Source organism: Lepus europaeus, chromosome 10, assembly GCF_033115175.1.
Source record: "Lepus europaeus isolate LE1 chromosome 10, mLepTim1.pri, whole genome shotgun sequence".
In the NCBI taxonomy this organism is placed as follows: domain Eukaryota; kingdom Metazoa; phylum Chordata; class Mammalia; order Lagomorpha; family Leporidae; genus Lepus; species Lepus europaeus.
Genome location: NC_084836.1, coordinates 84,488,055 through 84,501,415, shown reverse-complemented (window position 1 = coordinate 84,501,415; position 13,361 = coordinate 84,488,055). Strand labels below are relative to the sequence as shown.

The 13,361-nt window shown below is 49.0% G+C and overlaps 1 protein-coding gene across 1 annotated transcript in view; it reads right to left on the bottom strand.

Moving 5' to 3' along the window:
• Window positions 1-5,599: 5,599 nt before the first annotated feature.
• The window catches only part of KIF16B (kinesin family member 16B), a 328,211-nt gene continuing 320,449 nt past the window's right edge, over window positions 5,600-13,361 (bottom strand). Inside the window, exon 27 of the mRNA XM_062203844.1 lies at window positions 5,600-5,618. Within this exon, the coding sequence (XP_062059828.1) occupies window positions 5,616-5,618 (3 nt within the window). The 3' untranslated portion in view covers window positions 5,600-5,615. The remainder of the gene's footprint in view (window positions 5,619-13,361) is intronic.

The following is a 13,361-nucleotide window of genomic DNA, read 5'->3' as shown; positions in this document are numbered from 1 at the left end:
AGTGCTGATCCGAAGGCAGGAGCCAGGTGCTTATCCTGGTCTCCTGTGCGGGTGCAGGGCCCAAGCACTTGGGCCATCCTCCACTGCACTCCCTGGCCACAGCAGAGTGCTGGCCTGGAAGAGGGGCAACCGGGACAGAATCCGGCACCCCGACTGGGACTAGAACCTGGTGTGCGGGCGCCGCAAGGCAGAGGATTAGCCTGTTGAGCCACGGCGCCGGCCCAGAAAGGGTTTTACAATGCATAAAAAGAAGATGTACCTCAATTGTAAACATGTTCCGAGGGAATAGAAACATATGAAAAATACAGAAAGAATGAGAAGGAGTTAGGAGTAAGCGGGCTAAAAGGTAGAAAATACAAAGGATTGCTGAGAGAAGAAATCTGGGAGCGAGCTATAGGGATACTCTATGGAACAGGAAATAAGACATGTGTTGCTAAGACAGGTTAAACAGCTGTGACAAAGCTGTCCAAAAGTGCCACAAGTCAAATAGCAGTAGTTTGTTTCTCACCCAATAACTGAGGCAGGGGACTCTCCTTAAAGTGGAGACCCAAGGGTGCACATCCATCCTTTAGGTCTTCCAGGGCTTGGTAGCCACTTGTGGAAAGAAAAGTGAGTATGCAGCAGGCACACCTGTTCTGCAGAGCACTGGCCTTGAGAAGGTTCACACCACCTCAACTTAATGAAGATACTTCAAAAAGTTTGTGGCAAAATCTAATTAGTTTTGAAATCTATGCATAAATTTCCATAACAAACATTTCCATTCACTGTTTCAAGATACTTTGTGTGTACACATTTGAATTTTTTGCATCAAAATAGATGTATCTTTTAAGTCCATTTCCTACAAACTTTTTGAAGTCTGCTCGTATTATTCCATTAGTAAGAAGTAGTCACAAATCTATACCCTGCTGCCTGAGGATTTGAGTTATAAAGAGCCTGGCTGAGTAGCCACTCCTCAGCTACAAATCTGTTACTACGGGAAGCAGGGAACAATTATTCATGGACAGCTAACCATCCTCAAAACAACTGGTAAGAAACACAAGGAAACAAATCTGAACCCCAAGAGCAGAGAAATGGGTACAAAAGAGATGTACAATAAGCAGAAGTCCTTACCAGGCTGCTCCAGAGACCTCTGGCCTGCCCTGCAGCTAAGGGCAAGGGCTGACAATCCACTGTGCTCCTTGTTATTGCTCCTACCTAGAATGGCATCTAGAACACAGCAGGTGCTCAACCTATATCTGTTGAATAAACAGCTTTCCATCAAGGAACAGTATGAGGCTATCTCAATAAAATTCATGGAAAATGGAATTTAAAACTAAGTTTAATTTAACACAAACATTTTTGAATCCATGTAGTAACTTCATGGAAAGTGCATATTATGAAAAAACCACATATGCATTTCAAATTCTTTTGCATCAAAATAAACTTAGCTTTGAGTCCCATTGTCCCATGGACTCTCTGCAGTGCCTTGCATAAGCCTTGTCTGAGTTGTCCTTGCAGCATGGGTCAGAAGGCAGCTTGGGGCCGCTCTTGCTCCACCTTGACTTTCCAAGTCCCTCCTCTGTCTTGGCTCTGGGTTCCAGGACTTCTCAGTATCTGAACTTGGGCTCCACATAACCCAAGAAGTTCAAAGTAGATTGTTGTCTGCTCTCACATTCTTAAGGACTTCTCTCTAAATGTCTTGGTTTTGTTCCCTGCTGATGTGCCTGGGAAGGCAGCAGAAGATGGCCAAAGTATTTGGTCCCTTGCCACCCACGTGGGAGAACCTGGCTCTTGGCTTTTAACCTGGCTGAGACCTGGCTGTTTTAAGGCCATTTGGGGCATGAACCAGAGGGTGGGAGGTATCTCTCCCTCTCTGTCTCTCTGTCATTCTGCCTTTCAAATAAATACACGAATAACTTCTTTTTAAAAAGTCTTGATTTTAGTTTAAGCAAAAATTATATTGATTTTTTAAAAAATATTAATTTTGTGAGAGGGAGAGTATCAGACAGAGGCAGAGAGAGATAGAAAGCTCTTTCATCTGCTGGGCTACTCCTCAAATAGCTGCAACAGCCAGCGCTGGGCCAGGCTGAAGCCAGGAGCTGGGAACTCCATCTGGGTCACCCATGTGGGTGGCAGAGGTCCAAGGAATTGGAGCATCTTGTGTTGCTTTCCCAGGTGCATTAGCAAGCAGCTGGATCGGAAGCAGAACAGCTAGGACTAGAACTGGTTCTCTGATCTGGGGTGCCGGCATCTCAGGCAGCAGCTTAATTCACTGCGCCACAACGCCAGGCCCACTTTTGACTGTTTTTGATTACTTTCCATGCCTCCGCTGATTGCTCCCAAAGTCCTGACCCTCCTTCCTAACCCTCAAAGATGAATGTGAGACTCCTACAAAGCCCGGGACCAGGAGTTGTCACTCCTAGTCCTTTTCCCACACACGTGGGCCCCATTAACGAGCGTCATAAACTGGGATGATCTTTGAGCCGCAATCAAGTTAAATTCAGTCCATGCATAAATATTGTAGCCTCACGACCTACAGTATAGACTTAGGTTCATAATGCTCGTAACAACCCCCGTAGCTGTAGGCGTGGTCCCTACATGACAGTGTGTGTCAGGGCAGCGGCTGCCAGGGGATGAGGCCTCTGTCTCATTAGGAGATCTGCCTCTGAATTTTTAATTTTTTAATTTAAGATGGTAGGTTTTACACAGCCAAAGTCATCAAAGTTGCATGAACAAAACAAAACAAGCTCAGGTGTAGCTTGCTGTGGCCCAAATTGACATGTGTGGCGATTACGTCAGGGTGTCTGTACGGGAAGGAACAAACAGAGACATCCTCTGGCTTCTGCCTTGGCTCGCTGTGGCACAGAAGGCTCGGGCGCCGTGGAGTGTCGCTCCAGGACAGGTGGGTCTTGGCCGTCAGAGCCTGACCCAGCGGGGAGAGAGCAGAGAATGCTCTGACATCTATCCCATGTCCAGAGATGCAGTGGGTTTCTGATACGAATTACATTTAAACACCAAAACAAACCTGAGAGGCCCTCTCTCGCTTTCATAGGTGAGGAAGTGAAACACGTGGTATGAACAGCTCGGAAAACTATGGATGCAAACAGAATCCCCAGTTCTTTCCTAATATCCCCCAGATGGCGGAAGGTACGATGTTGCTGTGGCCTGGGTTAGGGGACAACACGCCCTCCCCACTCAGGGTCCTAGGTGGAGCTCCAGTGATCACCTAATAGAGATATGTGCAGCAAAACACAGGCATATTCGCATGGAGATGGGTAAAGGAAGACCACAAAAAACCTTCTGTCACCTCTGCTCATGTTTTTCCACTGAATGAGAGACTGTATCAAACTTGTCAAAACAGAGTGCTGATTTGGAAGCATTCCTGGGGTTGGCATCATGGATTAGAAATTATGGATCTTATTTCTCTCCGTTCTCGTGTCATTTCCTACTGTCCTTCCTGCTTGCATTCCTTCCTCTGATCTTTCTCCATCCATCTCTCTTTTTTTAAAAGATTTATTTTATTTATTTGAAAGACAGAGTTACAGAGAGAGGTAGAGAGAGAGAGAGAGAGAGAGAGATCTTCCATCCACTGGTTCACTCCCCAGATGGCTGCAATGGCCGGAGCTGCACTAATCCGAAGCCAAGAGCCAGGAGCTTCTTCTGGGTCTCCCACTCCAGTGCAGGGGCCCAAGGACCCAAGGACTGGGGCCATTTTCTACTGCTATCCCAGGCCGTAGCAGAGAGCTGGATTGGAAGAGGAGCAGCCAGGACTAGAACTGGCGCCCATGTGGGATGCCGGCGCTTCAGGCCAGGGTGTTAATCCACTGCGCCACAGCACCGGCCCCCTCCATCCATCTCTTAATGAGAGATAATAATAGGTCTTTTTCTATCAATAGTCACCTCCCCCTCACACTGCAAACAAAAAAAGCAATCAACAAAAAGATCCCACAATCAAATAATTGGGGAACCACTTTTGGAAAATTTGTTTTTTGCTGCAACAACTATAAAAACCCTTACTGTTAAAACACACTTTGTAATTTGTAACATCCCAGAAAGGAGATACAGCGTCAATTTGACCACTGCCAACTATGGTGGCCCTTCCTAGACAGTGCTTTTCTCTTAAATGACCCAGGAGTGCGTCCTCCTATGACGTTGGGTCGTCCTTGTATATCCAGAAATTCACTTCACCTTTCACTATCTCAATAAAGCTGTGTAACAGAAAACATTAAACCCTAAATAGGTAAGGGACATTGTCTCAAATAGTTTGGGTGGGGCTGACTGAGGCCATTGGCAGGTCTTAAGAAATGGGCTTACAGGCAGAGAGGGAGGGGCCAAAGGAAGAAGGAAGAAACTCCACCTGCAGTGTCAGCTCCTCCCTTCAAGTCAGATGGAGTTCTGTCTCCCCTTGCTCTCCTTCCTCAGTGCTGCCCGATGGGTTTCAGCCTTGCTTAGCCAGCCTACAATTTTGTAAGCAATGCATGAAAAGTCACACACTCTTTCTATGCCATTCTTCCATGAATTTTTGAAGTGTGTGTGTGTGTGCGTGTGTGGGTGTGGGTGTGATGGGAAATGTGTATTATGAAAAAAAAAAACTTCACATGGATTTCACAAAATTCTGCACCAAAATAAACATCTTTTTTTTTTTTTTTTTTTTTTGACAGGCAGAGTGGACAGTGAGAGAGAGAGACAGAGAGAAAGGTCTTCCTTTTTGCCGTTGGTTCACCCTCCAATGCCCGCCGCGGCTGGCGCGCTGCGGCTGGTGCACCGCGCTGATCCGAAGCCAGGAGCCAGGTGCTTCTCCTGGTCTCCCATGGGGTGCAGGGCCCAAGCACTTGGGCCATCCTCCACTGCACTCCCTGGCCATAGCAGAGAGCTGGCCTGAAAGAGGGCAACCGGGACAGAATCGGTGCCCCGACAGGGACTAGAACCCGGTGTGCCGGCGCCGCAAGGCGGAGGATTAGCCTGTTGAGCCGCGGTGCCGGCGAAAAATAAACATCTTTTCAAGCCATTTTCTCACAAGCTTATTTATGCGTCTTCATATATCTCTAAGGGAATCCTGAAGACACAGCTTCTAACTCTGTATTTCTTGGGAGATGATTTTTGGTCCCCGAAACCACTCCAATGGCCCAGATGACTCAGTCAATCCAACACTCGGGAAACCTGGATTTTTAAATTCCAATTCTGAATGGGACCAGCAGAGGGAAAGAACAGCAAGGAGAGAGGGGCTGGGCTGGACCCCAGCTGAAGGGTGAGCAGTGCATGGTGCATGTGATGGTGGGTCACACAAGATACACAATCAAGGGTCAGCACTTGAACTTGGGCAGCAGGAAGCAATTGCCTGAAGGCACTCCAGGGCATCTGTTCTGTTATTTGCAAACCTAGGCCATCTCTCATCCCGCACAAACTCCTGGCTGGGGATACTTTCCCTGAGCCTCTGCCAAACCACGCCCTCCTCGCCTTCCAAAATCCGATTTCATGCTCCAGTGTGCCATGACATCCCGCAGGCAGGGCCCATCTGGCTGCAGTTTGCAGTTTCCAGACTTCCTTGGAGCTCACTGCCTCTCCTCTTCCGGTGCGCCTGGAACATCTGTGTGCCTCTGGTTATAAATCTTCTCTGGACTCTTTGCTCTGTTCTTTTACTAAAACGAGAAATAAAAACGCATTCAGGATCCTGGAAAGAACTCTCCACTTCTGGAGTGAGGGTGGCACTTCTGGTCCTTTCACACTGAAGCCAGGAAGGTGGTCACCCCCGTCCTGACCTTTCCTTTCTTCTCAGATACCAACAGGCCAGGGACTTCGGCCAGATCACAGCGGGAGGAGGCCGTGAGCTTTTGCTTCAGCTCTGTTTTGGAATCCCATCTGATGCCCTCCCATGAAATCTTCATGAGCCTCACCTCTGTGGATGCTCGCACTTGCTTTCTGTCCCTGACGGGCTGCCCCAGCTAGGGCTCTGGTCACCTTCTGTCCCCAACTTTTCTCACTTCTTCCCCTTTGGCCCTTCCAGCAACCTGAGAGCCTTCGTGGGATGTTAAATCAGTCATCACTACCCACTACCAAAAAACACACATGCCAATGCCATTTGATAACCAAGGAGAGGGCAGGAATTGTGGTGCAATGGGTTAAACTGCCACCTGGGATACACATCCCATACCAGAGTGCCTGCTTCGAGTTCCAGCTGCTCCACTTCCAATCCAGCTTCCTGTGAATGCACCCTGGGAGGCAGCAGAGCCCCTGCCACCCACGTGGGAGACCATGTTAGAGTTTTGGGCTGCTGATTGACCTGGTCCAGTCCTGGCTGTTGCAGCATTTAGGAGAATGAACAAGTAGATGGAAGGTATTTCTGTCACTCTCACTCTGCCTTTCAAATAGATGAAATCAATAAACATTAAAATAATAAACATTGCACATGCTGAGTGCTAGACCAGGGTATCCAAGGGGAATGAACAGAAGATTGCACCCTCCTCTTGGAACTCAGTCCCTAGGAAGGAGAAAGCCAGGGGAACGGAAGGCTACCAGACAGTTGTCCAACATCCTGGTGTTCCCCACTGACGTTAGGCTGAGACCTGACCCCTCCCTCACCCGGGGCCTTATCTCAGTTCCTATCCCACCCTCTAGGCAGCCTCACCACACTAGCTTCATCCTCTCCTTCCACTTCAGCTGCTCAGTATACTGAGCGGCCTCTGTCATTGAATTGTTTCTTGTGTTTTCATGTGAATTTCAAGACACTATTGCCTCCAGGAAGCTGTTCCAGGGACTAGTAGGACTGGAATGAAACCCTCCTACATCCCTCTTTCAGTCAGAATTGCATCACTGACTCAGCTGGGAGACAGTGGAAACTTAGTACACTCACAGGGGTGGGGCATGGGAAACCGGAAGAGAGGGACAGTCGATTCTGAATTAGAGACTTTCTTTAATATGGTGGGGGAATAGGAAAATGTACCAAAAGCCTTGCACAAATTTTCTGGATTTTTTGCGTGTCACCTATTCTCTCTTGTACCTAGTAGGTGACAGCTAGTTACCAAGATCACTTACATACGCTTTACCCATTCATACTTGAATCTGTAGCCTCCACTGAGAAGACCTGGAACGGTGTATCTCTCAGATGGCAGGCAGAGGCTGTTAGAACTCCTGGCTGCTGGCACCTTCTCGGCAAGTAAAATGAAGCTTTCTTTGCCATCTCACATGCGTACCCTACACTCACCCCCTCTCTTCCCCCACACTAATATGCGAATCAACTGTCATTGATATCAGAAAAATTAATGAAGATAAATGAAGTCTTTTGAGCTTCCCGCACAGCATTCATTTCAAGAGGAAGATAGACAAACATAGTCCAGCCATTGTGGGCTGCATGGAGGGGTGAGATATTAAAGCAAGCAAATGTTAAACGTTCATGTCACTCCTTAAGGACCTTATTATGGTACAGATGATTCCTAATTGATGGTGGTTCAACTTTAGAGTTTTCAACTTAGGATAGTATAAGTGCTGTTCTCTGGCAGTAGAAAGTATGCTTTGCCTTTTGAATTTTGGTCCTTTCCCAGGCTAACGATATGAGCTATAGTACTCTGTTGCAATGGCCAACCGCAGGCTAAGGTAAGTGCTCTGGACATGTTTAAGACTGGCTGGGCTAAGCTATCATGTTCAGGAGGTTAAGTGCATTAAAAACATTTTGATTTGATGATATTTTCAATTTAAAGTGGGTTTATTGAGACATAACTTTATCAGAAATTGAGGAGCACTTTTATTCATTTAAGCTGGGGCACTGGAGCCATAAGGCTTTTCTATGCCATCAGAGCTACATCCTGTGATCCTGGAATCTTTGAGCAGTTCTCTCCCAGAGCCCCATTCCTACACAACTCCTTCACCACCTAACCCTCCTCCTTCTCCTCTCCCACTCCTTTGGATCCACCTCTTGGCATTGATGAGCAGAACAGCTCAAACAGGAAGACAACACCTGGCTGCCACAACTATTCCATGGCTTGGCAGATGTGGCCCCCACATTAGAGAAAGACTTATGCCCAAAGACCAGCCAGCTGCTGGGGAAAATAAGACATGTCTGTTCATGGGACATTAGCTGTCTTCAGGAAATCAACATTCTCAAGTTCCCGAGTTCAGAACAGTCAGGAAAACAGCTGTGCCAGGTCTCTGAAAGTCAACAGCATGGCTCCACGCCAGGAATGTCGCATCTGACCTTGCCTCTTTAGTGGCGATAAACACAGAGCAGTAGCTTCTCAGGTGAGCGCCGCTTCAAATCACTTGGGCAGAGGAGGTGAAGCTGCCTACAGAGAACTAAGGCGACTCCAAAACAGATTAGTGAGGAACACAAGAGACCAAGGCATTGCATCAGCGTCACATGAACTGGGCACCCAAGGCCTTGCCCATGGAGATTTCTCCCTTACAGATGCTGTAGAAATTCCATTCTGTGCCCACAGGGCTGCTCCAGACTGTAGCTCTGCCTTGCATGACCATGGAATCAGGTCATTCACCTCAAATTCACTGTCTTTGTCAGCAAAGCAATGTTCTTGGTGGAGTGATGGAAGAAGAAAGAGAGAAGAAAAATGACGCAATTATTTTAGTCCAGCAATGGGTATCCTAGGATGCTTTGATTTTTTTTGTCCTTCAAAGTAGCCTTTGAACAATGCTCATACCTCAGGAAAATTAGCCTATGGCAAAGTGTGTGTGGGCTGTGAGATGCACAAGGCATTTCCTATGTGGGGTGGGCACTGCCCCCCACACACAGTCACACAGCCACAGCTGCTTCATCCAGAGAAGAGTCTCCAGTCTCTGAGTCACCTGATAAAGATTTGGGGCCACCTCTTACCTCTCTAGGGTAAGTGCCCACAAGATGGAGGCTATGTAGATGCACTCCTAGGCCAGCAATGGTTCAGTCATGGCTTGTGGTGGGATGTGGGTGGGGGACACGGCTTCCAAATCAGTCTCTTGGGGGGTACTGATAGCTGTGGGATGCTCAGGCCAGGCTTTAGTGTGCCAACTAGTGAGCACTGCTCCCCTCCCCGGGGAGCTGGGACTTCATCCTGCAAACCTTATTTCTGCTTTGCCGGCTGCTCCTTGTGAGGCTGGGCCAAGATAGGGCACTAGAGGGAGATTGCAGGGCAGGGGGAGGGACTTGCTTCTCTGCTCATCTTGCGCTCCTGCAAGCACTGTGCTTCCTGTTCCTGACGCGATAACTTCTGCCTCATGTCCCCTCCCCTGGATCCGGTTTGCAGGTTTTGCAACATCCATCAACCCTCAGAGAGGTGGCACCCCCTGCTCAGAGGCCTGGGCCACAGCCCTACACGAGCCTCCTCCTGCTCAGACACACCGGTGTCAGGGGCTAGCGCCCCCTTCTCCCTGGTAGTCTGAGTTCCAGAACATGGGGCTTTTCTTGCATCCCTCTGAGTCTTAATCATTTCCACCACCTCCTCCCCACGTTCCCCCAGCTTAAGGGAGGCAGCTGCTCCCTGTGGTTACTGCTTCTGATGGCTTTGACTTCTTTGAGGGTTTTATTTCCTTTATCTTTTCGGTTGACTGTAAGTATTTTAAATTCTCTCTATGAAAACAACTGGTGTGATTCTATCTCCTGCCTCCCCATGACTGAGGCTCCCAGATCTACTTCAGGGGGTTGCAGGGGGCCTGGAGTTCACACAGGACATTGAAACCCAGGTCCCAATTATCTCTGTCAGTTGAGCGAGTCATCACCTCTTTCAAGCTGTTTTGTCTTTTAGGAAAACTAGATCACTTCCCATGAGAGAGGGCGAGCACTAACCAAGAGCAGACTGTGGCCTACAGATGAGCTGGGCTAGCCCACTGCCTGTGTGTGCACTCTTAGCAGACGGCCTGAACTTCTCCAAGGCAGCCCCACATCTGTATTGTCTGTCTCACCTCTGAATGCATCCTGGGTCTCCATTGATTCAAGGCTCCTTCAGCTTTTTTTTTTTTTTTTTTTTGACAGGCAGAGTGAACAGTGAGAGAGAGAAAGACAGAGAGAAAGGTCTTCCTTTGCCGTTGGTTCACCCTCCAATGGCCGCCGCGGCCGGTGCGCTACAGCCAGCGCACCGCGCTGACCTGAAGCCAGGAGCCAGGTGCTTCTCCTGGTCTCCCATGGGGTGCAGGGCCCAAGCACTTGGGCCATCCTCCACTGCACTCCCGGGCCATAGCAGAGAGCTGGCCTGGAAGAGGGGCAACCGGGACAGAATCCGGCACCCCGACCGGGACTAGAACCTGGTGTGCCAGCGCCGCAGGCAGAGGATTAGCCTGTTGAGCCACGGCACCGGCCCTCCTTCAGCTTTTGACATCCTTTTGTCTCCAGTCAGGTGCAAAGCTGTCCAGCACATGACCCGTGGCTTTACTGGGAACTTGGAGAATGTCCCACAAGACGGTGAATGTGATGTAATCTCCGCTCAGCTACACACAGGAAGGAAAAATGCAAGTGATTCACTGGTTGTCTGCCCTGGCAGCTCTGAGCACCGTGGAGCCCCTGCAGGTGTGAGCAGAGGTGAGAGTGGGGATCTTTGGGCTCAGGGAGGTTTGTGGCCCACTCCCTGTCTGCCGTAGTTACTGTCCTCCAGCTGCCTTCCCAGAGCAGATGGAGAACTTCCTTCCAAGCACCGAAGCCTGAGTTCAAGGACGCAGCAAGAGGCTTGGCCCCTGATGTCTGAATATTTGTCATTTTCTAGGGGGACTAAGGAGATTCCTGCCATCCTTGTGGGTCCCTGAGACCGTCAGGCCTGCCCAGCTCCTTGAGGTCACACCCAAGTGCAAGAAGGTGACACCACCGGATGTCAAAATCTAGCATCACAGGCAGGTAGAACGCCCTCCAGGGCCGGCCTCCTCCTTCCTCTGGCTTTGAACTTCAATAGATTTGTCCCTGGGTAAGAGCTTCTGAGAAAGAGTGCTTTTGAGGGGTTCTCTCCTTCACCCAATCAGCGCTGGTTTCAGCACAGTTTTCCCTTTCTTCTGAGACAGGAGCCTTTGATCCAGAACAGCTTTGAGCATCCTCTGCATAACAGCAAAGCTGTGTGCGCTGGGCTGTTCTGGAGCTGCCAGGGCTGCTCTGCAGCTGGGGCTGAGGCGCCCTGCCCAGGTGAGCTGACCCCTCCCCCTGCCACCCCCATCTTCCATCCTGGTGCACGGACTCCTCACCTGATGTGTGTCCCGGCCTCCAGGGCCTTGTGGGAAAGTATCACTGGTGCAGCCACAGCCAGTGGTGATCTGTCCCCTATTGGTGGCATTGTCATTGATGGGGACAAATGAGGGAGGACATTTCCTGCTTGCACAGTTAATTCATTAATGGACCAGCACATTCATGCATGAAGCACAATTGTCCTTTGGACTGACAGTACCGTAGTCATACAAACTGGATCATGCTGAAATATGGGGGTTCTTGGGTTAGGGGTATTGGCCTATGAGCCCAGTGCTGGACAGAGACTGACATTCTCCACTGCACCACATCCTCAGGTGGCCCAGCAGCTTTGTGCTCTATTCCAGGCAAGGGGGCTTCTCTGTAAATCCAAGGAGGGGGTTAAGTGACCCTTTTTGAGTGCCTCCCACATATATAGCTCACACGAATGTTAACATATGGGCTATGCTATATCTTTTTTGGACAGGCAGAGTTAGACAGTGAGAGAGAGAGAGAGAGAGAGAGAGAGAGAAAGGTCTTCCTTTTCTGTTGGTTCACACCCCTAATGGCCGCTATGGCCAGCACTGCGCAGATCCGAAGCCAGGAGCCAGGTGCTTCCTCTTGGTCTCCCATGCAGGTGCAGGGCCCAAGCAGTGGAAATTGGCCCAAGTACTTGAGTTCTGGTTACCCATGTAGGAGACCTTGATGGAGTTCTAGGCTCCTAGCTTTGGCCTGGTCCAGCTCTGGCTGTTGCAATCATTTGAGAACCTCTCTGTCTGTCTCTCTCTCTGGGCAAGCACTATCCACATCTGAAGAACTTTCTGGGGTCAACTTCACAGACCTTGCTCACTTCACCGTGCTGTGCCTTCCTCGCCGCAGTCCCTAAGGGGTGTGGTGTGGGAGGGGCCAGGAGGTATGGCAGGCAGGGGAGGAGAAGGCAGGCACTGTGGGCTAAGGAGGTAGGGCTCAGCTTGGGACCAGGCGTCAGGTGTGCAGTGCAATAGGGGCTGGCCAGGCTGGCACCAGTGTGTCCGTCGGAGCTGCACACATCACGGGCAACAAATCCGAGCGTCCACAAGATCTTTGAATGGGGAGTGCCCTGGGGGTACTCTGTGCCTCATGCCCTCAAGGGGGCGCTGCAATCTTTGACCAGTTCTTTGCTAACATCATCATCATCATCATCATAACAACAAAACACCCTACCTGTGGGGTGTTGTACGAGAGTCTGGTAAGAGGAAGCACGGGAAACTCTTTCTAAATGCACACAGGTCCACTCGTGCTCACTGTAAACAGCTAAAATTATAATTTTTCTGCAACAGAAGGCTGCACATTTCTTATTTGAGCCATTAAAACCAAGCCTGAGACATCTCACCAAAATATCACTCATCATGGCCAGCTTCTCTCTTTTCCCATGATTTCTCTTCTCTGTTGTCAGGAGACGAGTTACCAGAGTTTAGAAATCAATCACAGTGAGAATCCTGAAAAACAAAGCGACGAAAAACTCATCCCTACAAACTGGTACTATTGTTCCCAGTGATTGTTTTCTCTGAAGATCACCCTGGCAGCTTTGAAGGAGCAGCTGCGGCCCTGCACCTCCCTGCCTGCCTGCCAGTCTGCCTGCCTTCAGCAAGAGAGGATATGATGGCCAGGGAAAAGCAAACCCGCAGGCTCTCCCTTCCTGACACGCTCTGTGGCACACGGCAAGTGCGCCTAGGAAGACAAGCGCTTCTGCGAACGTTAGCTAGCTGGGCAGAAGGATTCGGGACACTTCCAGGAAAGCCAACTTGATTTCAGGCAGTTAGGATGTTTAACTACGTTTTTCACATACGAAGGCACCTAAAGCTCACGGAAAATAGAACTAAAGGGTATGCAGTTGGGTGACAAAAAATTTTGAGATTCATGGATACAAGGGAATCTTCAAAAACTTCATGAAAAACACATAGTATGAAAAACTATACATAAACGTCAACATTTTTCATAACATAAAAAATGTAAAAAACATAACATAAACATACCCACCTTTTAAATCTATTTTCCACAAACTTTTGGAAGTCTCCCTCCTCTTTATCTTTTTTTTTCCTAAGATTTAAATTCTGGAGAGTTCCCTCTTTCTGGTGACCTGCACTAATGTTTCCAGTTTCATAATTCTAACCTGGTAGGACTTCTTGTTTTCCCTCTATACATCATCCATTTTGGGGGCACTTGTCTGTCTTCCATGCTTAAAGAGAGAGATGGCTTCCGAGTCTTTTTGCTCATACAGTATTTT